At 41.1% G+C, this 24,441-nt stretch overlaps 2 protein-coding genes across 2 annotated transcripts; both read left to right on the top strand.

The window, feature by feature from the left end:
• Positions 1–3,424: 3,424 nt before the first annotated feature.
• Positions 3,425–10,222, top strand: LOC309700317 (four and a half LIM domains protein 2-like). Its single transcript, XM_082523838.1, has 6 exons — positions 3,425–3,602; positions 5,513–5,692; positions 5,803–5,977; positions 6,375–6,544; positions 7,963–8,149; positions 9,642–10,222. Exons 2-6 carry the CDS (start codon positions 5,537–5,539, stop codon positions 9,791–9,793), a joined length of 840 nt encoding a protein of 279 aa, XP_082379964.1. The 5' UTR covers positions 3,425–3,602; positions 5,513–5,536; the 3' UTR covers positions 9,794–10,222.
• Positions 10,223–11,437: 1,215 nt separating this feature from the next.
• On the top strand, positions 11,438–24,328 carry cUnh7orf57 (chromosome Un C7orf57 homolog). The gene is made up of 8 exons (XM_082523840.1): positions 11,438–11,517; positions 12,167–12,214; positions 12,323–12,496; positions 16,289–16,376; positions 16,602–16,731; positions 17,392–17,456; positions 18,935–19,035; positions 21,834–24,328. The coding sequence occupies exons 2-8, from the start codon at positions 12,172–12,174 to the stop codon at positions 21,890–21,892; spliced, it is 660 nt and encodes a 219-aa protein (XP_082379966.1). The 5' UTR covers positions 11,438–11,517; positions 12,167–12,171; the 3' UTR covers positions 21,893–24,328.
• The last annotated feature ends 113 nt before the right edge of the window (positions 24,329–24,441 follow it).

Genomic DNA, 24,441 nt, shown 5'->3' with positions numbered 1-24,441 from the left:
GCTAAGGGTTATAGTATAAGATAAACAAGGATTACTTTGAATTGTGAGTCATGCAAAGCTATTATAGAAAATAAAATCTGTACCATATGGAAATTATTCTGGAAAAGTACAGGCACTTTGTTAGCTCTGGTTTCATGAAAACTTGTTAGTTTTACATTGTAAAATGATGTTCAGTATGTTCAGTTGGCTTTAAATTAGCACATCTTCCACCCTCCTGTTACACAAGATATGGTCTGAGAGACGTTTTTTTGTAATATAATACATTGAAATCTAGGTTAATAAATTAAGTAACTTATTTTTAAATGTTATTTCTCAATTTAAGCAATAAAAAACAGCCCTTTGATGCTTATATGAGAGGTTTCAGTGGTTTATAAAAATCAAGTGCTGCATTTTCGCTTCGCTGGATATTGTCCATGACTAATTCAATAGCTAAATTTAAAAACATTTATATTGATCCAACAGGGCTTATGACCACAGCAGAACTTCAAATTAACAACCATCCACAGTAAGTAATGTCAGAGTTTTAGTACATTTATGTGAACCCTGTTGTTCAGTAGTCAGTTCGGTAACTGCTGATCAGCATTTTGAGCCAAATCTGAGCTTTAAGGACAGTGCAGCCATTCATATCTGAGTTTTTTGAGTCTTTTGTTACTGTTGCTAAGGAGGTTATCTAATTGGTTCAGTTTGTATGTTTTGTTAGGTATGGATGGATTTGAATGAAGAGTGTATCACATTTTCGATTTGGTCTAATTTAGTGGTTAACTTGTGGAGTCGATCCAGATGTTGACTTCCACGTATTTCGCATACATTCTCTAACATTGTGAAATGGGGGGAAATTCATGACACGTCTTCTCAAATAGATGCCAAATTCAGGGACTCACGCATTGTGTCAGGGGGGTTTTCAGCCTTAGCAGAGGCATGCAATCACAGACTGCTGTTGTTAAATGCTTTTGTTGTTCGCTTTTTATTTCTGTCTCTATCAGATTGAATGATCTCTAAGAAATTATCTTATTTTCTTGTATCTGCTACTGTAACATGTATCAAGGATGTTTTGACAAGATTACAGAAAAAACTGGTTAATATCCGATCCAATTGCACAAATATTCAAGTGAATCTGAAGCATTATTACTGGCCTCTTTTAAACTGAAGATGTGGAGCCACCTACAGAGAAACTATTATCTTGTCAGTAAAGTATTATGGTGTTTAGTTATGATCTTATAAGACTTTGGTCACAAATTTGGAAAACGGCGTAAAAAAATACTTCAAACCTTCAAAAGACCCTCAATTCTCAGCTTCTTTTTAGGTTCAGAAAAGGAATCGATTTGACTCGACAATCAGCCTTTTGGAGCTAGAAATAATCCACTTTATACAAAGAGTAGCAGACATGTTTGAGCAAAATCTTCCTCTGTGTGGTATGTTTTTGTTGTATTCTTTATCTCCATTTAAACCCACGTCTTGGCATGAATTGAGTCAACTAACCCTATTGACAACCAGGTCTACAGAAACAAACTTATGAGCCCGCACACATGCTAGTGAAGCTGTAGCACTTTAAACAAAACTCAAAGCTGATGTTCAGCGGGTTAAACTGTCTAACAGGATTTGCTATTTGTTTGGTCCTCTAGCTATTTGGTCAAGAACCAAACCAGACAAAGTCAGAGTTAACAAAATATAATTTAACCAGGGAAAAAAAATACCTATGTCAGTCTCTACACAGACTAATAATACAAATAGAAATCCAGTCCATACATACATAGAAAAAAGTATACGGAAATGATCCAAAACTCTAAACTTCAGAGCTAAGGAAACTGAAAATAATAATATGTTAGTATTTCACTGATAAGAGACATGAAAGTCTAAATTAAAATATAATCAGGCTCACAATGAGAAACAGTCTTCAGAATGTGAATGAAACTTCACAGCAGTCACATCTGATTTTTATTTATTAAGTAAAACTCCACTCGCAACCTTTTTACTGTGGAAGTCATGCAATGACAGACAGATGGGCAGAAATTCATCCAAGATTTAATTACATCAAGAAATGATACAAGGCAGCTCTTTAAGAAGTACAACGCTCTATTTCACAATTTCAAAGAATGTGATCCGGATACACATCAAAATTTGGGAAGTGGGAAGCAGCAGGAATGAGGATCAGCACCTCCAAATCTGAGGCCATGGTTCTCAGCCGGAAAAGGGTGGAGTGCCCACTCCGGGTCGGGGATGAGTTCCTGCCCCAAGTGGAGGAGTTCAAGTACCTCGGGGTCTTGTTCGCGAGTGATGGGAGAAGGGAGCCGGAGATCGACAGATGGATTGGGGCTGCAGCTGCAGTAATGCAGACGCTGCACCGGTCCGTCGTGGTGAAGAGGGAGCTGAGTGTAAAAGCGAAGCTCTCAATTTACCGGTTGATCTACGTCCCTACCCTCACCTATGGGCGACCGTGGCTCAGGGGGTTGGGAATCGCATCTGTAACCGGAAGGTTGCCGGTTCGATCCCTGGGCTATCTGTCCTGGTCGTTGTGTCCTTGGGCAAGACACTTTACCCTACTTGCCTACTGGTGTTGGCCAGAGGGGCCGATGGCGCGATATGGCAGCCTCGCTTCTGTCAGTCTGCCCCAGGGCAGCTGTGGCTACAACTGTAGCTGCCTCCACCAGTGTATGAATGTGAGAGTGAATGAATAGTGGTATTGTAAAGCGCTTTGGGTGCCTTGAAAAGCGCTATATAAATCCAATCCATTATTATTATTATGGCCACGAGCTGTGGGTAGTGACCAAAAGAACGAGATCGCGGATACAAGCGGCAGAAATGAGCTTCTTCCGAAGGGTGGCTGGCCTCTCCCTTAGAGATAGGGTGAGAAGTTCGGCCATCCGGGAGGGGCTCAGAGTAGAGCCGCTGCTCCTCCGAAAGGAGCCAGCTGAGGTGGTTCGGGCATCTGACAAAGATGCCTCCTGGGCGCCTTCTTGGGTTGGTGTTCTGTGCATGTCCCACCGGGAGGAGGCCCCGGGGCAGACCCAGGACACGCTGGAGAGATTATATCTCTCGGTTGGCCTGGGAACGCCTTGGTGTTCCCCCGGATAAGCTGGAGGAGGTGGCTGGGGAGAGGGAGGTCTGGGCTTCTCTGCTTAGGCTGCTGCCCCCGCGACCCGGCCCCTGATAAAGCGGATGAAGATGGATGGATGGATGGTCATTAAAATGGAAAATCCTCTGGGCAAAATGTGCATGAAACCTGCAGATAAACCACTAAAGACCAGCACAGACGTTATTATCTTATTATCTCACATTTGGAGTCACACTCACAAGTTTTATAACGGGTAGGAAAAACAAGTGTTATTTATAAATGGGCAAACGTCAAACTAAAGCTCATCACAGATCCTTTTTTATTTGATAGAGTTTGTTTTGAGCTTTTCACAGCAGGATTTTCTGGGATTTGCAGCTTTTTGGTTCGACTTTATACCCGTCTGAATTTAACCTGCCCACTCTGGTCAGACCACTGCTTCCGCCTCCACGCCCCAGTGTGGGTCACATCATGCCTGGGCTGTATAAAGGAGATGGACCACAGCGCTCAGTAGACACCTCGGGTCCTCGACTGCTACCAAGCTGCCTTTCTGGTAAGATTTTATGTTGAGTTGCTTTACTAACTAATTGAATCATTCATTAAATCTGCATCATTTTTTGTATAGTAATAGTTGGTGTATTTGTAAATTCCCCATGATTAGCTGAATATTATCCAACTTTCTCTGGAGGTTTAGCGGATTAATTGTTGAGCAACTTTTTAGGGGGAGTGAGGGAAAAGTGAACACAGACTTTTTTCAGTAAATTCTAAAAAGTTTGTCTGGTATTTGGCCAGTACACCATGACATAATGACATTTAAATAAAGTCAATTAAAGAGATGTATTGGGCACAAAAAGACTTACTGAGGAATGGTTATGAAAGTACAGTAAGAGGAACAAAGGTAGAAATGGGATTTATAGCAAAGTACTGATGTCAGCTCACTCAGCACTGAAAGGACTGAGGATTAACAAAGGATTAGAGGTTGTTTATGTGCGGCTATTAAGTATACAGTGGTTGTTTTGTTTGCTTAGATGGTAGAGAAAAAGTATAGATGGCAGACAGGATGTATAAGTCACAGAAGCACATATATATAATGAGAGAAGCCAGAATAAAAAAGGCACAAAGGCTACAGAGGAATATGGTGGGTGCTGATTTTGAAATATATTTGGGGAAAATAGTGGATTTAGATGGGTGTCGACACCAAACAGCATCCCAACATTATTGCCTATGTCAAGAGTCCACTTACTTAGCAGAGGCTGCTTTGGGTTTCTGAGGAATTTTAGAGGTGTTCACATGATTTTGGATGAAGAGGACAGTAGAGAAGAAATTCTGCATATTTCCTATTTGTCAAACTATTACTTGACTAAAACAGGCTGGAGCACAGGACAAAAAATAACAGATTTGGAAATAAAATGCACATTAAAAGGGTTATGTTGATGATAAGGTTCTGTGAAAACTTTCAAATTAAAAAGGAAACATTAACTGCTGAACCTAACTATTCAAAGTATCAGTTAACTTAACTAGCATCTGAAAACAACTTCATAAATATTGCCAATAGACTAGCTGTTGTATTTACACCGATACTGTACAAATCCTTCAAATAGCATGCTATTTTACATTCTTACTTCATAATAAAATATTTTTTGGAATTAGAAACACAAGAATGATAGTATACAGACAGTAAAATAACAGGTTTGTGCAGGCAAATGTAGCTGTTATTTCTTACAGTGTTGTTTTCTTAAATAATTTCTACAAAGACACCCCAAGGTACCATCCAAAAGCCTTCTTCCTGATCACAAAGCAGCTTTAGAACTTTTCTTTCAAATTCAAGTCAATAATAATCTTTTTAACTGACCTTTATGGTAATTAAGAAGAGATCTGAGCCTATGGGTGTAATTAAATATGCAGTTTCTTCAAAACCAGCACGACTGAAAATCCTCCAGTCGTATAAACAAGCAGGATCTCTTCCAAAAGCTGATTTCTGGATGTTGCATAAGACTTTCAATAGGGACTTTCTTTAAATCCACCCCTTCTTAAAGCAAGAATTTAACTGTAAATCATTCTTCAATAGCTCTTTATCTTTTACTCCTCCTCCATCAATACTCTCACTGATTTTCCATCATGTGTTTTTTGTTTTTAACCTACTTTTAATATTAGTTTTAGACTCTATTGAAGAGTTGAGTTTATACTTCATTTCAGCCCCATTTTCAGAGCTATTGGTGACATTCCTTTAGCTAATTTGCTGAGTGTAGTGCTTTATTAACTTCACAGGAATTCCAGTTAGGTTACACGTGCTCATAAAGGCATGATGATTATTAATATGTTTATGTGCCACGTGGTCCTGAGATAGTACTGTGACTCTTTTGTAGAAAAGTCTCTAATTGTACAAAATGTGATTACATTTGAGCCAGCGATTGCTCCTGTGTGTGGCTGCAGTTATGCAACGTTTATAGCACTCTCTTACAGAGCATAGGACTCAGAAGAGTCGCAATGGGCGAGCGTTATGATTGCACAGAGTGTCAGGAGTCCCTGTACGGCCATAAGTACATCCTGAAGGAGGAAAAGCCCTACTGCATCAAGTGCTATGAGACACTATTCTCCAACACTTGTGAAGTGTGCCAGAAGCTCATCAGCTGCACAAGCAAGGTGAAATACCCACATTTTAACTGCTACATTTTTCTTACAGTGATTCTTGTTTTTGCCATTGTTTAAATATTTCCACGAACTACAGAACCTGAGAGTGTTTGTCTCTGCAGGATCTGTCGTACAAGGATCGCCACTGGCACAGCGACTGCTTCCTCTGCAACAAGTGCAGCCGGTCTCTGGTCGATCGGCCCTTTGCCACCAAAAATGAAACGCTCATGTGCATCGAGTGCTACAGCAACGAGTACTCTGCCAAGTGCCACGCGTGTCTGAAGAACATCATGCCAGGTTAGGAAACTCTAAGGTTACTGTAGCACACACAGATTCTAGGTCTGACCAACAATTTCAGCTGTCAAAATGGCAGCCAACAAAATTCTAATATACAATTTATTCGTCAAATTGTTGATATCAATAGGAAACAATCTCCACTACAATAATGATATAAACATGGAGGGATAAAATAGTCCAGTGTCCCACTTCCAAAAGTGTTGTAGCGTTTGCAGTGTGGGCTATGAGTAGACTAGAGTATGACCTTCGCCACTGAGTTTTTACAGCCACAGCCGCTTTAGCAAGTTGGAGATTTCCCAAATGACAACACAGCGATACATCAGCACCAGATGGATTAAACTAATAAATGACATTTGTTAGTCACTCTCTCTCCTTCTCCATCTTGTGCACCCACCAGGCTCTAAAAAGATGGAGCATAAGGGCAACAGTTGGCATGAGAGTTGCTTCACCTGCAACCGTTGCCAGCAGCCCATTGGCACCAGGAGCTTTGTCCAGAAGGATGCCAACAACTACTGTCTGCCCTGCTATGAGAAGCAGTTTGCTCTGCAGTGCGTCCACTGCAAGAAGGTAAAGTGACACGCTGTGGCTAATAATCATCGCTGTTTGTTAAGCTGCAGATTCAACTGGTCTGACATGTAAAAAGAAAGGTCTTACACAGGCTCTGTATACTTGGCCTGATAAATGGTCCAAATCAATGTAAATGCTGCCATAATGAAAATACATGCAATGAAGGCGGGTAAAGATTCACATCCATGGTACGTAACAGTTCTGGGCAGGAAACAGATGGTCACACAGGCAGGGATCGGAGGCGTCTTTTTGTGCTAAAAGCTGAGAGAGCAGTCATCTGCCTCCCCTGTGACTAAGTCAGCAACAAATGCACAAAAATGACAAGAATGTGAAGTTAGACTGGTTTACAAAGGCAAAGAGCGGTAAATGAAATAACAGGATTTTTTATTTTACAAACAACATTACCAAAACAGACAGGAACAATACTAAAAAACAAGATGATCAGTTCCTCTCAGTCAACATCACATGACATGGTGGTAGCTTGATAATTCACATCCACAAGTACAGCAAGTACAGCAAACAAAATACCTCAATTTCTAGTGTCACTTCCAAGGATAAAGCAAAGCAAACTATGCAAGGCTTAAATGTTTAAGACGTGCTTAGCTTTGGGTGCAATACTGGGTGATGTTTGCACCTTTATTTGGGCGTAATACCACTTTCAGCATGCATCTTTCTGCAAAATACTTTTATGTACAGTATTGTTTGCACACTAATATTTAATCATACTTAATCACAGTGAGAAAATCTGAATGAAATTTATGTGCATACTAAAATTTGGTCACTTTAGCCCATTGCTAGGAGGTTGCCAGGCAACCTAATGATGGCATAAAATATGCATTATTCAAGTTGTGTAAATAAATCGTTGTTTGTTTGGGGGTTTTTAAATAGTAAAATCAAAAATGACAGTGTTATTTATCAAGCTTTATGGATGTATCAGTGTTAAAAACAGGTCTTTTAAACCCATTTCTTGGTAGTTGCTAGGCAACATGACATTATATGAGCTATAGATAAGAGCCTTCAGGGGCTTAAGATGTACCTGTGTGACAAGTTTGGCAGCTCAAGTGAGAAAAGTATTTAACTCAGTGGGAGTTACAGAGCTGTAGTCGAAGGCATGGAATCCTGGTCTTGTTCTTTTAAACGATTTCTCACCTTATTCAAAATTTTTGCTCTAGCTTATGCTTGACAGCTGGATTATCAGTGTGTTTCTGCTCTGACACGGTATTAAAAACATTTGAAAAGGTATTTTTAGACCTTAAGATTCAATATATGTCCGACGCAGATGGTATAAAACATGTAGCTACGGTTACATAACCTGGTTGTTTGTGAAAGCATGTTTTGAAGCCTGGGACTGGGTCTTTTCACAACCACAGTTATCCCCCTGCTGGTCATTTAAACATTTGTAAAATGCTCTTTTTCAGCCCATCACCACTGGAGGTGTGAACTACCACGACCAGCCTTGGCATAAGGAGTGCTTTGTTTGCATCGGGTGCAAGCAGCAGCTGGCCGGCCAGAGGTTTACCTCTCGAGATGATTTTGCCTACTGCCTTGATTGCTTTTGCAACCTGTTTGCTAAGAAATGTGCTTACTGCACCACCCCAATCAGCGGTAAAGGTCATGCTACACTCATATCAGAAGTACTGCCCTTCATGTTACACATCCAGCATATAACCAGGGAGTTACCGACACTTTGCACCTTTAAATTTTTCATTTTATTGCTTTACGCGTTTAATTTTTATGACCCACAGTGTTCAGGATAAACTATTAAGGTGCTTAATTTAGCTGTGGTATCAGTTTGACGACTGTACAAAGGGGATTCTTGTCCAAACGAGCTTGGCATGTTGAGTCGAGGCTCATTGGAAAATGAATTACTGGAAATATGCTGGAATTATGATTTTAAGTCCACACTTTAATAATTTTTCCTGTTAAATTATACTAAACTACTGGCAGCTTCATCTGGCAGCATGACATCCACATTCCAGTGGAGCTGCTGTTTGCGTGAGCATTGAAGGTATTTGCTGATAAATGAACAATAGTAGACTGTAAAAATACCCTCTATTTTTGTTGAAGTTCAGGTTTGTTCTCCAGAAACTGAATTCTCCCTTAAATAAGTGTGACTCTGGGTAAACATAAAATCAGTTTAAAACAATATACAAGGGAACGCTTGCACAGAATGCCACGGTGGCACGGTGGTTAGCACTGTTGCCGCACAGCAAGAAGGTCCTGAGTTCAATTCCACCATCAGGCCAGGGGTCTTTCTGTGTGGAGTTTGCATGTTCTCCCCGTGTTTGCGTGGGTTCTCTCTGGGTACTCTGGCTTCCTCCCACCGTCCAAAGACATGCAGCTTGTGGGGATAGGTTAATTGGATAATCCAAATTGCCATTAGGAGTGAATGTGAGTGTGAATGGTTGTCTGTCCCTATGTGTTAGTCCTGTGACAGACTGGCGACCTGTCCAGGGTGTACCCCGCCTTTTGCCCTATGACAGCTGGGATAGGCTCCAGCGCCCCCCGCGACCCTGAAAAGGATAAGCGAATGGATGGATGGATGGGAACGCTTGAAATGATGGACTCTTTTGTAGTTTCTTTGTAACATATGAACTCAGGACTGAGTAAATTAGTACACCTTACTGGTCCCAGGTTCCCCTTTCGAACTACATTTAAGCTTTAGCCGGTTCGTCTTTTAATGTATGATTAGCCATTTGCATTACCTAATAAAATGTTCAGGGAGTTTATCATGCAATGTCAAAATTCTACTAAACAAATAATTGTCTACTTGTCTTCAAAGACTGAATAACAAGTTTAAATGGTTTTGGCCGTGGCTTTCATCACTTTTTATTTTGGGCCAACGGGCAACCATAAGTGCGACTTAAAGCAGCACTTTAAATATCACACCCAGAAGCAAGGCAAATCTAATACTGCAAAGTTTTGATCATGGGAGCATACTTAAAAGCAACTTAATCTTAACTGCTTTTAGGTGACGATCACAGTATAAATCACCCCTCCTCAGCATCCTGCGTGGATCCACTCACCATCAATTACGGAGTTATTTCATTACCCAGATCATGAGACTCCCCTTTACTGACTCTTCTCTCCATCTCAGGTCTTGGGGGGAGCAAATACATCTCTTTCGAGCAGCGCCAGTGGCACAACGATTGCTTCAACTGCAAACGGTGCTGCGTGTCTCTGGTTGGTCGGGGTTTCCTGACGTGCAAAGACGACATCCTGTGCCCCGACTGCGGCAAGGACATCTGAGCGAAATCCACCAGAAGACAACCCGAGCCGGATTGGCTGCCTGTCGGCATGCACAGCAGCATTCACCTAACTTTGCATGATTTGAATCATTTATCAGTGTCTTAAACATTAACATGTTTTTTTATGCATGCACTGAAGATACTGCGTCTTATGTGAATGACCTGCAGCCTTTACTCCCCATCAGGATTTCTGCATTTTGCTCAGAAAACATCCATACGTGGAACAAGAACATGTTTTACTTTCAAGTCAAGAATGCTGTAACCCAAATATACTATGTGACAGCACATGTAAGAGCATGTGAGGCTGTTCTTAACTGATATCACTATGATGTAATTGTTACTACTAATGTTGTTTGTTCTAATTAAATCATTGCTATGTAATCTAATTTCAATCTGTTAGGCACAATAAAGAGCTTTAAAGGATGCTAAACTGGATTAAGGCTTTGACATGCTGGCCCACTAGCTATGCTGAGTCAAAAATCCAGAAGGACAGTATACATTTACACAGTTATGACACAAAGTTTGCATGACAAAGTTAGCCAAAAAAAAGACCCAATTTACAAAAATTCGTTTTACGCTTTTATATGTTTAGTATTAAAACATTCATTAATTTGTGCAGAAATTAATCATATTGGGTTTAGCCTAAACTATCAGGAAAGAGGGGAAAGGGATCCTGCAACAATATCCTCATATCTTGTTAAACAAAGGAAATATGCAGTCAAGACAGAGGGATGAGAACACACTGATATGTAATAAAAATGCTTTCGATTATAACAGCAACACTTAAAAACCAGAAGCTTATAATGGCAACCAAACAGCTGATTGTATTATCCTGTAACATGAATATTTAGTTTTTTTCTTGTTTTTTTTTAATGAAAGAACTGTGCAGACTCCCAAAAGGTTGATTCTGTTCATCTGGACGTAGCGTTTTCAGTGGGACAAAGGTTTCCTCACTCATCCAAGTGACTTCTTCAGTCTCAGCTGACTGCAGGTTTCCCCAACCTTATAAACAGTACATTTGCACAATAACTGAAACTAGTCCACTGAATAAGTGGGCTCAGTCAGCTTTCGGGATTTACTTACCTGGATGATTGAGCATGCATCAAGACAAAACTGTGCAGACTGTTAGATGCAAGAATCAGACAAGCGAGCAGAAGGTCTGAATGATCAATCAGTCTTCATCTGTATTATAGACACAACTAGTGTCAATACGGACAATGTAATTAGCATGGTAGCACCCATACATACAATCAAACCTTTAAAGTGCTATATAAATAAATTATGGTATGGTTAAGAAAAAAAAGCTCAAGTCCAACCTCATTACGATTACCTGATCACAGGTGAGTAAATATTGTTGTGTACTATACATAAATTGTTTTATAATAAACAATAAGGGACACTGGAACATAAAACTGAGTTCATTAACCAACTAGCCTGTTTTAACAGTCGTTCGTTTGAAACCGAAATTAGTCGTAGCCCAGTTAGGATTAGCAGTTCATGCTCCGAGCACAATCACGAGAAGAGGTCTCACTCTGTCCCATTCTCACTCCTGCTCTGTGCCATTATCTCTAAATCCACTGTGAGTGTCACAGAGAAAATCACAGAGTTTTTCTCCGTCAGACACACACGATCTTCCTCCTTGTGCACCGGAAGTGGGCAGCAGGTGCCGCAGGAAGTGTCTGTGTCCAGCCCTGCTTCTAGAAGAAGAGGAACGAGAAGCTAACGGTATTTAACAGCAACACCCTGCTTCACAATTATGAGAAATCAAAAACCACATATGACATATGTCTTGTTTTCGTTGCTGTTGTGTTGTTAAAGAACACCGCTGTAGCGCAAAATATTTGAACACAGGAGAGCTGCTGCGGCAAGTAGGGAGGCGGCTAACCACATTAGCACGGCTTTGTTAAATTATAGCGTGGAAAACACTAGAAAAAAAAGATGCCTCAGCTGTGTTTGCCCAAGCTGTGTGACCGTATGCACATGCAGGATAGTATTTGTGAAGTAAAACTCTTAATTTTACACGGCTTTAGTTTTTAAAGAATGAGAAATGTGCAATTATTAGCTTTTATTGGTGGTAGCTTCTGAAAATAAACGCAAAATACTGCTTTTTCTTAATGGTCTCGTCAGTGTCATTACTGTGGCGCACAGTACCGCCGCTGTGCTTTACAGAAGGCTCCAAATACCCTAGAAAAATTACAAATATAAGCAGGTGTTTCCAGTGTTCTTTGGCTTTCTTTTTTTTTTATAAAATCAACACACATGCTGTCAACTAAGCAATAAATTAGGTGTGAGAAATGCCAGGTTGTTTTAAAGAAACTCTTTGCACATTATAAAACGGGCCTGTTTCTCATCAGACCTGCCTTTTTGTCTTCAGATAAAATGAGTGCTGCTGTACCCAACCATAGAAGGACCAAGCCTGGTGGTAAGATCCAAACTCTATAACCTGTAATACATGTTGAAACTAAAGGCTAAAAAATTAATTACATATTTATCAGCAAGGACACAGCGTTGTAATTTTCATTTATTGCAGGCATAAAGCCCGGGGCGGCGAACAGCGGCGTGACGGGACCGACCTCCCAGATCCCTGGGCTGTGCCAGACCGCCACTGAAAGCGCTCCAGCGGAGAGGATCAGTGGGCGGCGAGTTGGGATATTTGAGACGGACTCGGACTATGTCAAGCTTGCGAAGCAGGGGGGACACAAAGGTAAAATTAGACAGTTGTTGTCTGTTCATATAGATGCCTTGAAATGCATCTATATGAAGATTGCCAGTGTAAAAAAAAATGATTTTATGCTCTAATTTTATAAAGAGTTTCAGAGTTTTCCTGGCTCAGAGTAGAAGACTAAAAAGAAGTCTATAATTTTTGTCCATTTACCAAACAGTAACATATTTTGAGCGGAGACTAAACTATATAAAGTACTTGTATAAGTACTAGAGCTATATATAGCAAATATTAGAGAAGTCTGTTGTGTGTGTCTGAAAGAGTCTGATTTATTCCATTTTTAAATCATCAAATATGTCTCTCGGTCAGCTTCTAGTATGCTTATGCAGTTCAGGGTCATGGGGAGGCTGAAGAGATGGGGTACACCCTAGACAGATCATGTCTGTCTCAGGGCCAGCACTTTGACACAGGCAACCATATAGAGAACCAGTTGAGGTGGTTTGGAGATCATCTCATTTTAGGCACTTCCTAGGTGAGGTATACAGGACATGTTCTACCAAGAGGAGACCTTGGAACAGACCCAGGACATGTTGGAGAGATTCGGTCACTTGGCTGGCTTGGGAGCCCCTCAGTGTTTCTCAAGACGAGTTTTACAGGTGGCTGGGTTGAGGTTGTGCATCTCTGTTTAAACTGCAGCCCCTGTGACCTGGACCCATATAAAGTGGATGCTTGGATGGATATTGAGTAATATTAAAATTTTATAATAAAGTTTAGTATCTGAATGTCAACTAGGGCTGCCACAAACGATTATTTTGATAGTCGACTAATCAAATCCATTGGACATAAAACGTACAGCTTATTGCACCAGCAGCATCTGCTCTTATATAACTATCATTAGCTTACAGCTTTAAGTGTTTAAGGTGCTAACTAAAAAGACAAGATGACAGTTTATTAAATTTTAATGAAATCTGCAGATTGTTTCGGTGGAGTTTAATAAACTCCTTGCCATCTAAAATATAACAGGACACTGGAGTAAATTCTCGAGCATCTCACACTTCTGATGATCAGCTGTCTGCTTGACGTTCATTCAGCTGTGTAAAAACTATAACTTTGACCTCAGCCAAACTGATTTACTCAGGAACAAATAAAATACTAAAAAAAAAGCCAAACACTAACATTTTTAAGTTATCTAAGTGACTCATATATCATGTTTAACCTGAGTAGCGAAAGACTGCGATGGGTTTGTAAACGATTTGCCGGGAGTCCGGTGTTCTCACGGCTCTAGTGAGCCTTGCCCTCGGCTAGCTATCGAGCTAGTGGGTAACAGACGTCTCCGAAAACGTCGGAGCGCTTTTGAAAATATGTGGTGTCTTGATAAACTGAGCAGATATTTGAGGTTTACACAGCTACATTCTCGCCTGAAAATATGTTAAACGTTTATTTTGTGACCCAGAAAGAATAATAAGAGTAATATTAAAACTAACTAGCTGCCGCCATTGTTGGAAACTGAGCAGGGCCGCGCTATGAATTCTGGGACACAGCTTCTTCTTCTTCGGGGTTTAAGGGCAGCTGGCATCCTTGTACATGCAGTGCTGCCATCTTCTGTTTCAGTCCGTTATTACACTCTTAAATCCTACTACTCATTCCTGCGTCTTTTGGGATCTTACAAAGCTTCAAACGACGGGTCGACTATTAAATTAGTCGTCGACGATTTTAATAGTCGACGTAATCGTGACTAGTCGACTAATCGTGGCAGCCCTAATGTCAACAAAAGAAAATGAAACATAAAAACACAAAAATCAGAAGGCCTTAAAATGGCTCACAGCTGTGCAAGAAAGGAGTTTTGTTTAGCACAATCCAACGTAGGAGATTCCTTCTACGGTCTGTACCAGCATTTGGATGAGGAAACTCATTCACCTGGCTTCACGTACCCTAATATAGGCAGTCAATAAAGGTGGTTATAAGGTTGATAAGTGAAGCCAGGGTTTATTTATCATACAAAACATGGATAGGGTACTCAGCAGCAGAGCCACAGATTTTACAGTGGCGATAAAAAGATGAAGAGGTTAACCACATGATCCAGACTGAAAGCAGCACAGCTGCTGCAGACACATCAGCTGTGAGTGTGTGTGTGTGTGTGTGTGTGTGTGTGTGTGTGTGTGTGTGTGTGTGTGTGTGTGTGTGTGTGTGTGTGTGTGAGGTTTTAAAGGTGCTGCATGAATGCATGTGAGCTTTAAGTTCAGTGAAGCGTTACTGGGCTATATTAATAAAGTTTAGCTTATTTGAAGGAGGAAAGCTGGCAAAAATGCTGACTGTAAGAGTTTACAGACCTCTCAGTACCACAGCTCTATCTTTAAAGAGCGGGTGAATCAGATGGATTACAGTTACATATTATATTAAATTAATCGTTAGATTTTCTTTGAGCGACTGTCCTGGTAATGTTCAGTCGTAGTCTGTGTGCAAATTTGTTAAAAGGTCAGCAAGTAAATAAAATAGGTGTCGTGTTTTAGGATTCTGTATTCACACGTGTAGAACAATAAAATTGATCAAGAATTGCAGCAAACAGGGAGGAAAATCAATAATAAAGAGCCTGTATTTATTACTGTTGCTCTTCAGGGAAAATAATAAAGGCTTCAGATGTTCTTAAAACAACTTAACACTCTGTTACTGACAACACAACACAGGTCTGAGGGCTTTTCCAAGGATGATGATTCTGTTTTCCAGAGAAGTGGTTAGTTGATAGGCAGCAATTTCAAACCTGATGATGTCTAAGCTTAAACATAACCTGGTCAGGATGCCCTGAAGTTACCTGGATGAGCCCTCTGCGGTTGCTGCTCTCAGCGTGGAGGCTTTGAAGCCACACTACTCGCCCCATTTTTGTGACTAAAAATGCCTAACGGGTGACACACATGGCTTTGAAATGCAAACCTCAAACAACAGGCTTAAAAGTCCACAACATGAAAAGAAGGAGAGAAAGAAAAGCTTCTGCGTTTTAGGAAAACACAACAGTCTCTTTTTGTTTATAGAAACTGCAACTTTGCAGGCTTCATTTCTCTTGGGAGAAGCAGAGCTCCTGCACAGAAAGTTTCATATGAGTATTTCATGCTAGTCTGCACGTGTGGGCTCATTTGATAAGAAATGTGATATTGTGGTTATTCAGATTTTAATTAAAAACAAATATTTTTAATTTACTCACTATATCCACATATATTACTCATGTATCTTTTAAGTTAAGTTTAAGGAAATGTATTTTAAAGTGTATGCGTGATGTCTAGGGTATAGAATAATCAGAGCCCTGTAGAAGTTGTAGTGCTTGTTTTTGTGCACATACATGCATTAGAGGTTTGATTCCAGATACCAGAGTCCATTGGAAAAAGTTCCAATTAAAGATTTTGATGCATTAAGTTCAAGTGCACTGCTTGCTTAACATAATCTGCTCTCTTTATTAAAGCTTTTAGTGACTTGGCACTCACTCTGCCTCCTGGGCACTCTACAGCTTCTCTCCATCTTGTGCTGTAACTGAAAAGTTCAGGGTCGCGATCCACCCTTTGTTGTAGATGGTTAAGGACTGTCAAATCACTGCTGTAACAGCAATGCAGGAGAATAATGTGGCAAACAGCAGAAGAGAAGATAAACATTACGAATTCACAATTAGGCTGCCTAAAAAAAACAGTTCCAGCCTCAGCTTGGACTGGAGTAATTGTTTAGCTGCTTGGCTGAATAGGCTGTGAGTTAAATGCCACATTGTGCTCTTAAAGGTGAGACACAATGCATCATTACTGCTGCCAGTGCTTTGGTTTCATTGTGGGGGGGGGGGGTTTCTTTTTGCTGCAGGGCTGTTGAGCCACGATGTGGACGATGACGACATGCCGAAGAAAACCTACAATCCATCCAACTGGTTTGGAGGAGATGAGTCAAAGAGGTGAGAGACGAGCTGCGATGAGGACGCGTCACTAACTGAAAAGCTTCAGTTATAGCGATTGTTTAATAAAAGAGAAATCTGATGACCATTTGCGCTCATTGGTCACCCTGAGCGCGGGCCTCGGCATTAGCAAGCCATGAAGTCTGCATCCTAACAGTTGGCAGGCTGTCAGAAGTGTCCAGCAGTAATTTCACATGGCATGTCATCGTGGTTTTGTGCTTACAGCGGAAGCAAGGAAACGTCTCCCGATGGCCAGATGAAGGGAGGCAGGCAGCCTCTTGCCCCGCCGTTTGGCACTGATAACAGTACATCCTGGGAAAGAGAGACTGATAGATTTACCCAGGGTAAAGAGAAGGTGAATGGACTCCAAAAATGCATCACCCCCTCCCACTTCCACTGACGCCATACCAGTGCCTTCCATATTTAATTTATTTATAAGTTTTTCCCATCACCTTTCCTTGTGTTTTCACCTGGTTTCGCTCCATTGATGCATTTTCAGCTTATTTGAAGTTTATTTGGGTCTAATTTGCTGCCGGTGCTTTGGGGTGATAATTTATTGGAATTTTGTTGTTTGTTTGTTTTTTTTAATCAAATCTCTGGGTAAGTACAAGCGATGCTTTGAATATGTTACACTGTACAATATCTGAAGAAGTAACGTTCCTGAGCTGTGACAGAGATAGTTTTCAGATATTGAGAAGTGCATCAAATAAAATGTGCAGAGAAAGTGCAAAAAAATTTTAAACTGCTATTTATTATATATTTATGCTTTTTAAGTATTTTGGGTTTGAGCAGTTTTACTTTGTTGTCAGTTTCTTGGATCATTTTTCATGGCATAACTATTTTCTTCACTTTTCTTCCTTCATTTCATCCTTTTTCTGTTTCCCAGATTTACCCCATGCTATATTAGTAGCCCACTTAAAGTAATGATGTATTTGTTGAATAATTCTGCTGTTACATGCAAGTCCTTTATGTCTTGAAGTGATACAGAGATAACCACAGCTTTCTCAACCTGCAGATGTCTCCTGATGCTCCAGGCTCTGAGATGGAGGGTCTGACAATAACCAACAAATACAAAAGAAGGTAATAACTCTCTGGTTGTTTGGTTCCTGTACATATATATACACTCAACAAAAATATAAACGCAACACCTTTGTTACTGCTCCCATTCCCCATGGGATGGACGTAGAGACCTAAAATTCATTCCAGATACACAATATAACCATCCCTCCCAAACAGTGGTCACAAATCAGTCCAAATGTGTGGTAGTGGGCACATCTGCTATATTGAGATAATCCATCCCACCTCACAGGTGTGCCACATCAGGATGCTGATCTGACATCATGAGTAGTGCACAGGTGTACCTCAGACTGCCCACAACAAAAGGCCACCCTGGAATGTGCAGTTTTTTGCGCTATTGGGGGTCTGGGGACCCAGAACCGGTCAGTATCTGGTGTGACCACCATTTGCCTCATGCAGTGCAACACATCGTCGCATGGAGTCTATCAGATTGTCAAGTGTGGCCTGTGGAATGTTGGTCCACTCCACTTCAATGGCTGTGCGAGGTTGTTGGATATTCGTGGGAACTGGTACACGCTGTCGTATACGCCGGTCAAGCACATCCCGAACATGCTCAATGGGTGACATGTCCGGTGAGTATGCTGGCCATGCAAGAACTGGGACATTCTCAGCTGCCATCTGCCCTGAACAATGTGAACCATGATTCATCCGTGAAGCGCACACCTCTCCAACGTGCCAGACGCCATCGAATGTGAGCATTTGCCCACACAAGTCTGTTACGGCGACGAGCTGGAGTCAGGTCAAGACCCCGATGAGGACGACGGGCATGCAGTTGAGCGTCCCTGAGACGGTTTCTGACAGTTTGTGCAGAAATTGTTTGGTTGTGCAAACCAATTGTTCCAGCAGCTGTCTGGGTGGCTGGTCTCAGACGATCTTGGAGGTGAACCTGCTGGATGTGGAGGTCCTGGGCTGGTGTGGTTACACGAGGTCTGCGGTTGTGAGGCCGGTTGGATGTGCTGCCATATTCTCTGAAACGCCTGTGGAGACGGCTTATGGTTGAGAAATGAACATTCAATGCACGGGCGACAGATCTGGTTGACATTCCTGCTGTCAGCATGCCAATTGCACGCTCCCTCATTGCTGTGGCATCTGTGGCATTTTGCTGTGAGACAAAACTGCACATTCCAGGGTGGCCTTTTGTTGTGGGCAGTCTGAGGTACACCTGTGCACTACTCATGATGTCAGATCAGCATCCTGATGTGGCACACCTGTGAGGTGGGATGGATTATCTCAATATGGCAGATGTGCCCACTACCACACATTTGGACTGATTTGTGACCACTGTTTGGGAGGGATGGTTATATTGTGTATCTGGAATGAATTTTAGGTCTCTACGTCCATCCCATGGGGAATGGGAGCAGTAACAAAGGTGTTGCGTTTATATTTTTGTTGAGTGTATGTATGTATGTATGTGTGTATATATATATATATATATATATATAAGCGTAAAGTAAAACTGCTGCGTTCTGCCTCCTCTTCAGGTCTTATGATAAGAAGACTACACCCGTCAGCATGTCCAAGCTGCTGAGTCACGGCTACGTGGAGGGGCAGAAGAAGTCACTCAATGACGACGATGCCTCAAGTATGATGTCAAACAGCCGGAGGGTGTTAGCCAGTGATGTGTGAATCCTGCAGTAAATTCAATACATAGTATTGATCATGTTTACAGATTTAATACAGAGTAAGATAAGAAATGTTTAATTTTCCCAAAAGTTGCCAATTAAATAGAAAATACAAAGAGTTGAAGACCTCAGGAAATAAGTAATGAAGGCAGGTATTGTGGTATAGGTTGGTAAAAATTTTCTGCATCTGTTCTTCTATCAGCGGAGCTAATGGAGATGCTAGACAATGTATACAGCTACAGGTCCAGCAAGTGGTCTTTGCATCCACAGCCACAGTCTGCATCAGCTGATGGATGTGTCCAAACAGTATGGTGGTTCAAACAGCAGCACCAATGATGAATTTTCACAGCGAGTATCAAAAATGAGTAAAGAGTGCGTGCACCTAGGGCATCATGTAGGTCTTTAGACTGACTTCACCAAATATGATGCCAAATATTCATGAATATTCCAAATGTTCATGAAAGTAAAATACCTTTAAATTGCTGTCGAGCTACTGTTATGGCTTCAAGAGGCTTTTTTTTTTAAATTACATTTTGTGATGCTACAGTAGTGAAAAAAACTACACCCTCTTTCAATTTCAACGTTTGACATATGTGGATAATTAAAGAATTTAATCTGGTCTTAATTATTTTAATACCGCAGAGGAACAACAACACATGAGGCATTGTAATTATTTACTTAATGCCAAAATGCAGAAGCTGTGTGTGGTTATAAACTAGATGAAAGAAAAAGAAATCAAACATAGACTTGGCTCAGGGTTACAGGAAAATGAAATCATTTTAAAATTGTTTGCAACCAACATGGAAAAAAAGGGAACAAAGTTGCTTCTAGAAATCTGTATTTCTTACTGACGCTCACCGGGGAAAGGCAAAGACTTTAGACACTATTAAAAAAAGATTAGATCTTCCTGCTGTCTGCGCATTGAGCAAGCTTCCAGCATTGGTGATGTACTTTCAGAGAATTGATTGGTCAGTAGGTGATCTCTTATTTTAAACTGGATGTGCTTTGGAGCATGTTAGGCCTGTGGCAGAAGTCATTATAAAAATGAAAACTCGAGGTTAACCCGACAAGTTAACAAATCCTGCACACAGTCCTGATCTCAATCCAACAGAACACCTTCGGGATGAATTAGAGTGGAGACCACGAGCCAGGCCGTCTAATCCAACATCAGTGTCTGCTCAAAATTTGCATAAACGCACTCCTAAACCTTGTGGAAAGCCTTCCCAGAAGATCTAAGGAGCTGGGAAAGAAAAGCAACTGGATTTCTTTCAGTTTCTTGAAGACATTTCATCTCTCATTCGAGAAGCTTCTTTAACCGAAGAAGCTTGCTTTTCTTTCCAAGCTCCTTAGATTACAATGACTAGCACTAAGAGCCTACACAGACACCTTCCCAGAAGAGCTGAGGCTGTTATAGCTGCAGAGGCTGGGCCAACATCATAACAAACCCTATGGATTAAGAATGGGATGGCATTCAAATTCCCTTGAGCGATACTTTTTTCCAATACAGTGTACATTTATTTGGATAAACTGTCCGATTGAAGTAGTTGATGTAACACTAATACTAATAAGCTGTAGGGGTGGGTTTTTATAATCGATTCATCGATTAAAATCGATTCTGGCTTGGATAACGTAAAATCGATTCATTAAAATCCTAAATCGATTTTTTAATATAAATTTATTTTGTCCGAAATGCCAGAATCTCTGGTGACATCTCACAAAATTTCAAGAACCACCAAACAGTAAATGAGAGCAGGTACAGGGATTCTGCACATAGACTTAAACACACAGCGGATCAGAATCAGTTAGATGTCGCCTTTCTCACAGTCAGGGCTGAAAGCCGACAGCTCGCTGATCCAGGTCCGCGCTTTGTGTTCACGCCCTTTATGCGCTGATTCTAAAGCTGTTAGTTTGATCTCTCTCCAAACAATATTGACCGAACCAGCAGCAAAAGAAGATCCAAACGCTTCACATAAACATCGTCATGAATTCTTTTACTGTTTTGCTTCCATTGCGATGCGCAGCTCTCTCTCTCCCTCCCCCCCCCCCCCCCCCCCCCCCGAACAGTTTCGCTTTCTTCATTGTTCGCTTGCTTGTTATGCACAAGTCTACTGTTGCTTACAGCGCTGTCGGCCGCTGTTTTTTTCCCTTTTACATGCTTCCGAAAAGAAAACCTCATTTCTGCTGTTCAATACTGAACAAATTGAAACTTTTTAAAATTATTCAAAATGCAAAATGCTTAGCCGTGTCTCTAATAAAACCGCTGTAACGTCAGAGGTAATGTTCATTAATTAATGGTTTTCTTTCGTTTTCGATGTACTGCAGAATATTTTTATAAAATCCCAGGCCAGGAAAATCACCTACATGTTTTTCTGTGTTTTATCTTCAGCTACTTTGACACAAAGGCATCTGCTGTGATGCTCACACCTTGGATAAAGTCTTGCGAGTGTCAGCTTCCTTTTTATAGATACAAAAATATGTAAATATTCTGATCTGAATTATATTTCTGACTGTCAAAATTTCCCAGATTTAAATCGAATCGAATTAAATCGAATCGTGGATCGAATCGATTCGGGACCTTGGGAATCGGAATTGAATCGATTCTAGAAATCAGTGACGATACCCAGCCCTAATAAGCTGGTTGTAACAGTAGATTACAGTGGTATTAACGCGTATGTCATTGGTGGGAGAGAGCGTTTACAGTTTGGCCTGATAGGCCTCAGAGACATTTCCTCTTCTTCATGTTTCTTTTGTCTTTCAGGTGTGACCTCAGAACAGACGAGCACTGTCGCGACGGAGGACGTGGACGATCTGGAGTAGTGAGCGCAGGTCTTGGTCCGGAGGGGGGGAGGGGGCGTCTTAACACTGATTCATGGTGTCACAAACCCACGAAGGCGCTGCTCTGCCCCTCTTGGAATCACTCGCATTTACTGTACATCCACTGACTGTTATGTTTTTGTACTCATGTTTATGCAAAGGTACTGTCCTCTCTCCCTATTTATTTGTTTTAATTTGTAAAAAGAAGTCAGGCGGGTTTTATGTTTGAGTAGAACTGTCGGTGCTCACGGTGTCTTTTATTTGTTTTGTCGTTCCTCGATTTGAAAGACGAGTCGTGTGCAGGGCTGGAAACTAACAGGCTGGTCGTTTCCGCCTCATTTGCCGTTAGTTCCCCTCCCTGGTTGTATGAAGATCGAGTTAGTGAAGTAACCAAGTGTTTGTGCTTATAAATTGTGGTTCCAGTGACGTGACATATTTATTCTTTTTGACCAAATGCTCCTGCTGTCTGAAGGGATGCTACAGGTTTGTGTGTTTGCTGATGCGGGGGCAAATACGCTCATTCACTGAGACAGCAGCCTTGCGGCTGTGACCACGTGCTAAAACGAATGCTGATGGCCACAGCCGCCACAGTTTGTTTGGACCAAAAGTGATTTTTTTTTTTTTCTTTCAGCTTGCCGCTTTGCAAAAGGTTGCCTTTTCTCGCAAACCCCTTCGCCGCACAACGCTGTCGTTGTTGAGGCTAGAAAATCCAGAAACATGCACTCATAAAGACTCATTTTTCCTCAGTAACAAGGCTCAACAGAGCAGAATATAACAAAGAACCAAATGTTGGAGTCCATTCCAGATATGTCAGCAGTTTCCCAATCAAAGATCTAAATTTACTCTATTCTCCAGGTTAAAGCCCCTCTCTGCTAAATCAGTGCATTTTCCTCCAGCTTAAAAAACCCAAATCCCACACAACAGATAAAACATCCTGGACAACTTTGGGGATAACGACTTCCTTCTGCAGGCCGACAAGCTGAAAGTCAATTCCAGTGTAATTCCCAGTGACGATTAAGGCAGGAGAGGATTTTTTTTTTCCCCCCTTCGTCTTTTTTTAAGTGAGTTCTGAACGTGCCAACCAAGCAGTTTTTTCCCTGCTCATGCAGTGTTTAGACTTCGTAGACATCAGTAGGAAGAAGTTAGTGTTAGTGCACAGCCCAGTCATGCTGAGCCCTCCACCCCATGACGCGATGGAGAGTTTATTCTGATCAGATGAGAGGAACGATTACTGCTGCAGCATTAAAGGCAAGGAAAACTTTTGTTCATGTAACATTTAAGATATGCATCATATAAGTATAAAATGTTATAATAAAATAGCCTAGAAATGTACTTTTTGGTTTGAAATGCATTAATGCCAATAGACTAAATGGCACATAGCCATGTTTAGTTTAAAAGTCTGTGTATATATATATATGTGTGTGTGTGCGTGTGTACCTTCTTCCTCCCACTTAATATGCCGACATCAGTCGAGAGGCAGTGTTGAATCTTTAGATTTTAACTTACCAATGCATTGTATTCAAGGTGATAATGTCCCTGTGTTTGATGTAATTCCCCAAATTAAATGCAGGAGACTTTCAGGACCTGAAATGCTCAGTTTAGGAGCAGACTGATGCTATAAAAGTTGAAAAGCTCCCATCTCCTCCTCTTGTTGCAACATTAGTTTGACTGTCAGGATGCCCAGGGAAAAAAAGTAATGGATTTCTGTGTTTGATGGACATTTCAGCTTTGAGTCATTTAATAGTTTTAACTTTTGAGGCGTAACCGTGACAGCAGAAATCCTAATCCTTCAGGGACATTCGTTTGGGGGTGGGGGTGTTGCTCTTAAAATGAAAAGGATAGCGGTGACGTGTCTCTCCTAATACATCCAACAAATTCATCACCTGCGTGTCAGAAATGCTGCAGCAGTAACGGACTCTTGTTTGGAAAGAATTTAAAACCCTTACAAGGGATGTTTCATGTTCAACACGGCTGTCTGGTTTTAATATATTTAATCAGTGATGCATAATTTATCTCTGTGTGGTGTTTCCAACATGTTTTACCGGCACAGTGTTTTACTTTGCAGTACAAGGAACGTCGAATGTATCATCTTTTGAAACGGTTTGCTTTGAAGAGCGGGTTTATTTTTAACAAGCTGTTAAATATTCAGGTATTCACAGTTATTAAAAAAAGCAGTGTTTTGTCATGTGTCTTCCTCGGCTCCGTGTGAGCCGGTGGCGTTATCGGTTTACAAACCAGTAGTGGGAAACCTTTTAGTGGCTTAACTTTGCAGCTTCCTTCCTGAAGTCTTGTCACTCGTCTTGCTTTCTATCTGCAAGTTTACTTAAGGTGCACCAGAGGAGACGGAAGAAGGCAGCTGTTAAACAGAGACCATGCTTACGTTTAAGACCGCACACAGACTCTTTAATTGTCATTTAAATAAATGGGCATGTGCATGTACCTGTGTTCTGCTTTTTCTTTTCTTTCTGAGCGTGAGAATCTACTAACGAAGCTCCTCCTTTTCTTTCTACACCAAATGTGGATGCTTTCTCACACACACACAACTATTTAAA

The sequence above is a fragment of the Aulonocara stuartgranti genome (assembly GCF_965226115.1).
Source record: "Aulonocara stuartgranti genome assembly, chromosome: 23".
NCBI classification, from domain to species: domain Eukaryota; kingdom Metazoa; phylum Chordata; class Actinopteri; order Cichliformes; family Cichlidae; genus Aulonocara; species Aulonocara stuartgranti.
This window is presented reverse-complemented; position numbering and strand designations above follow the sequence as displayed.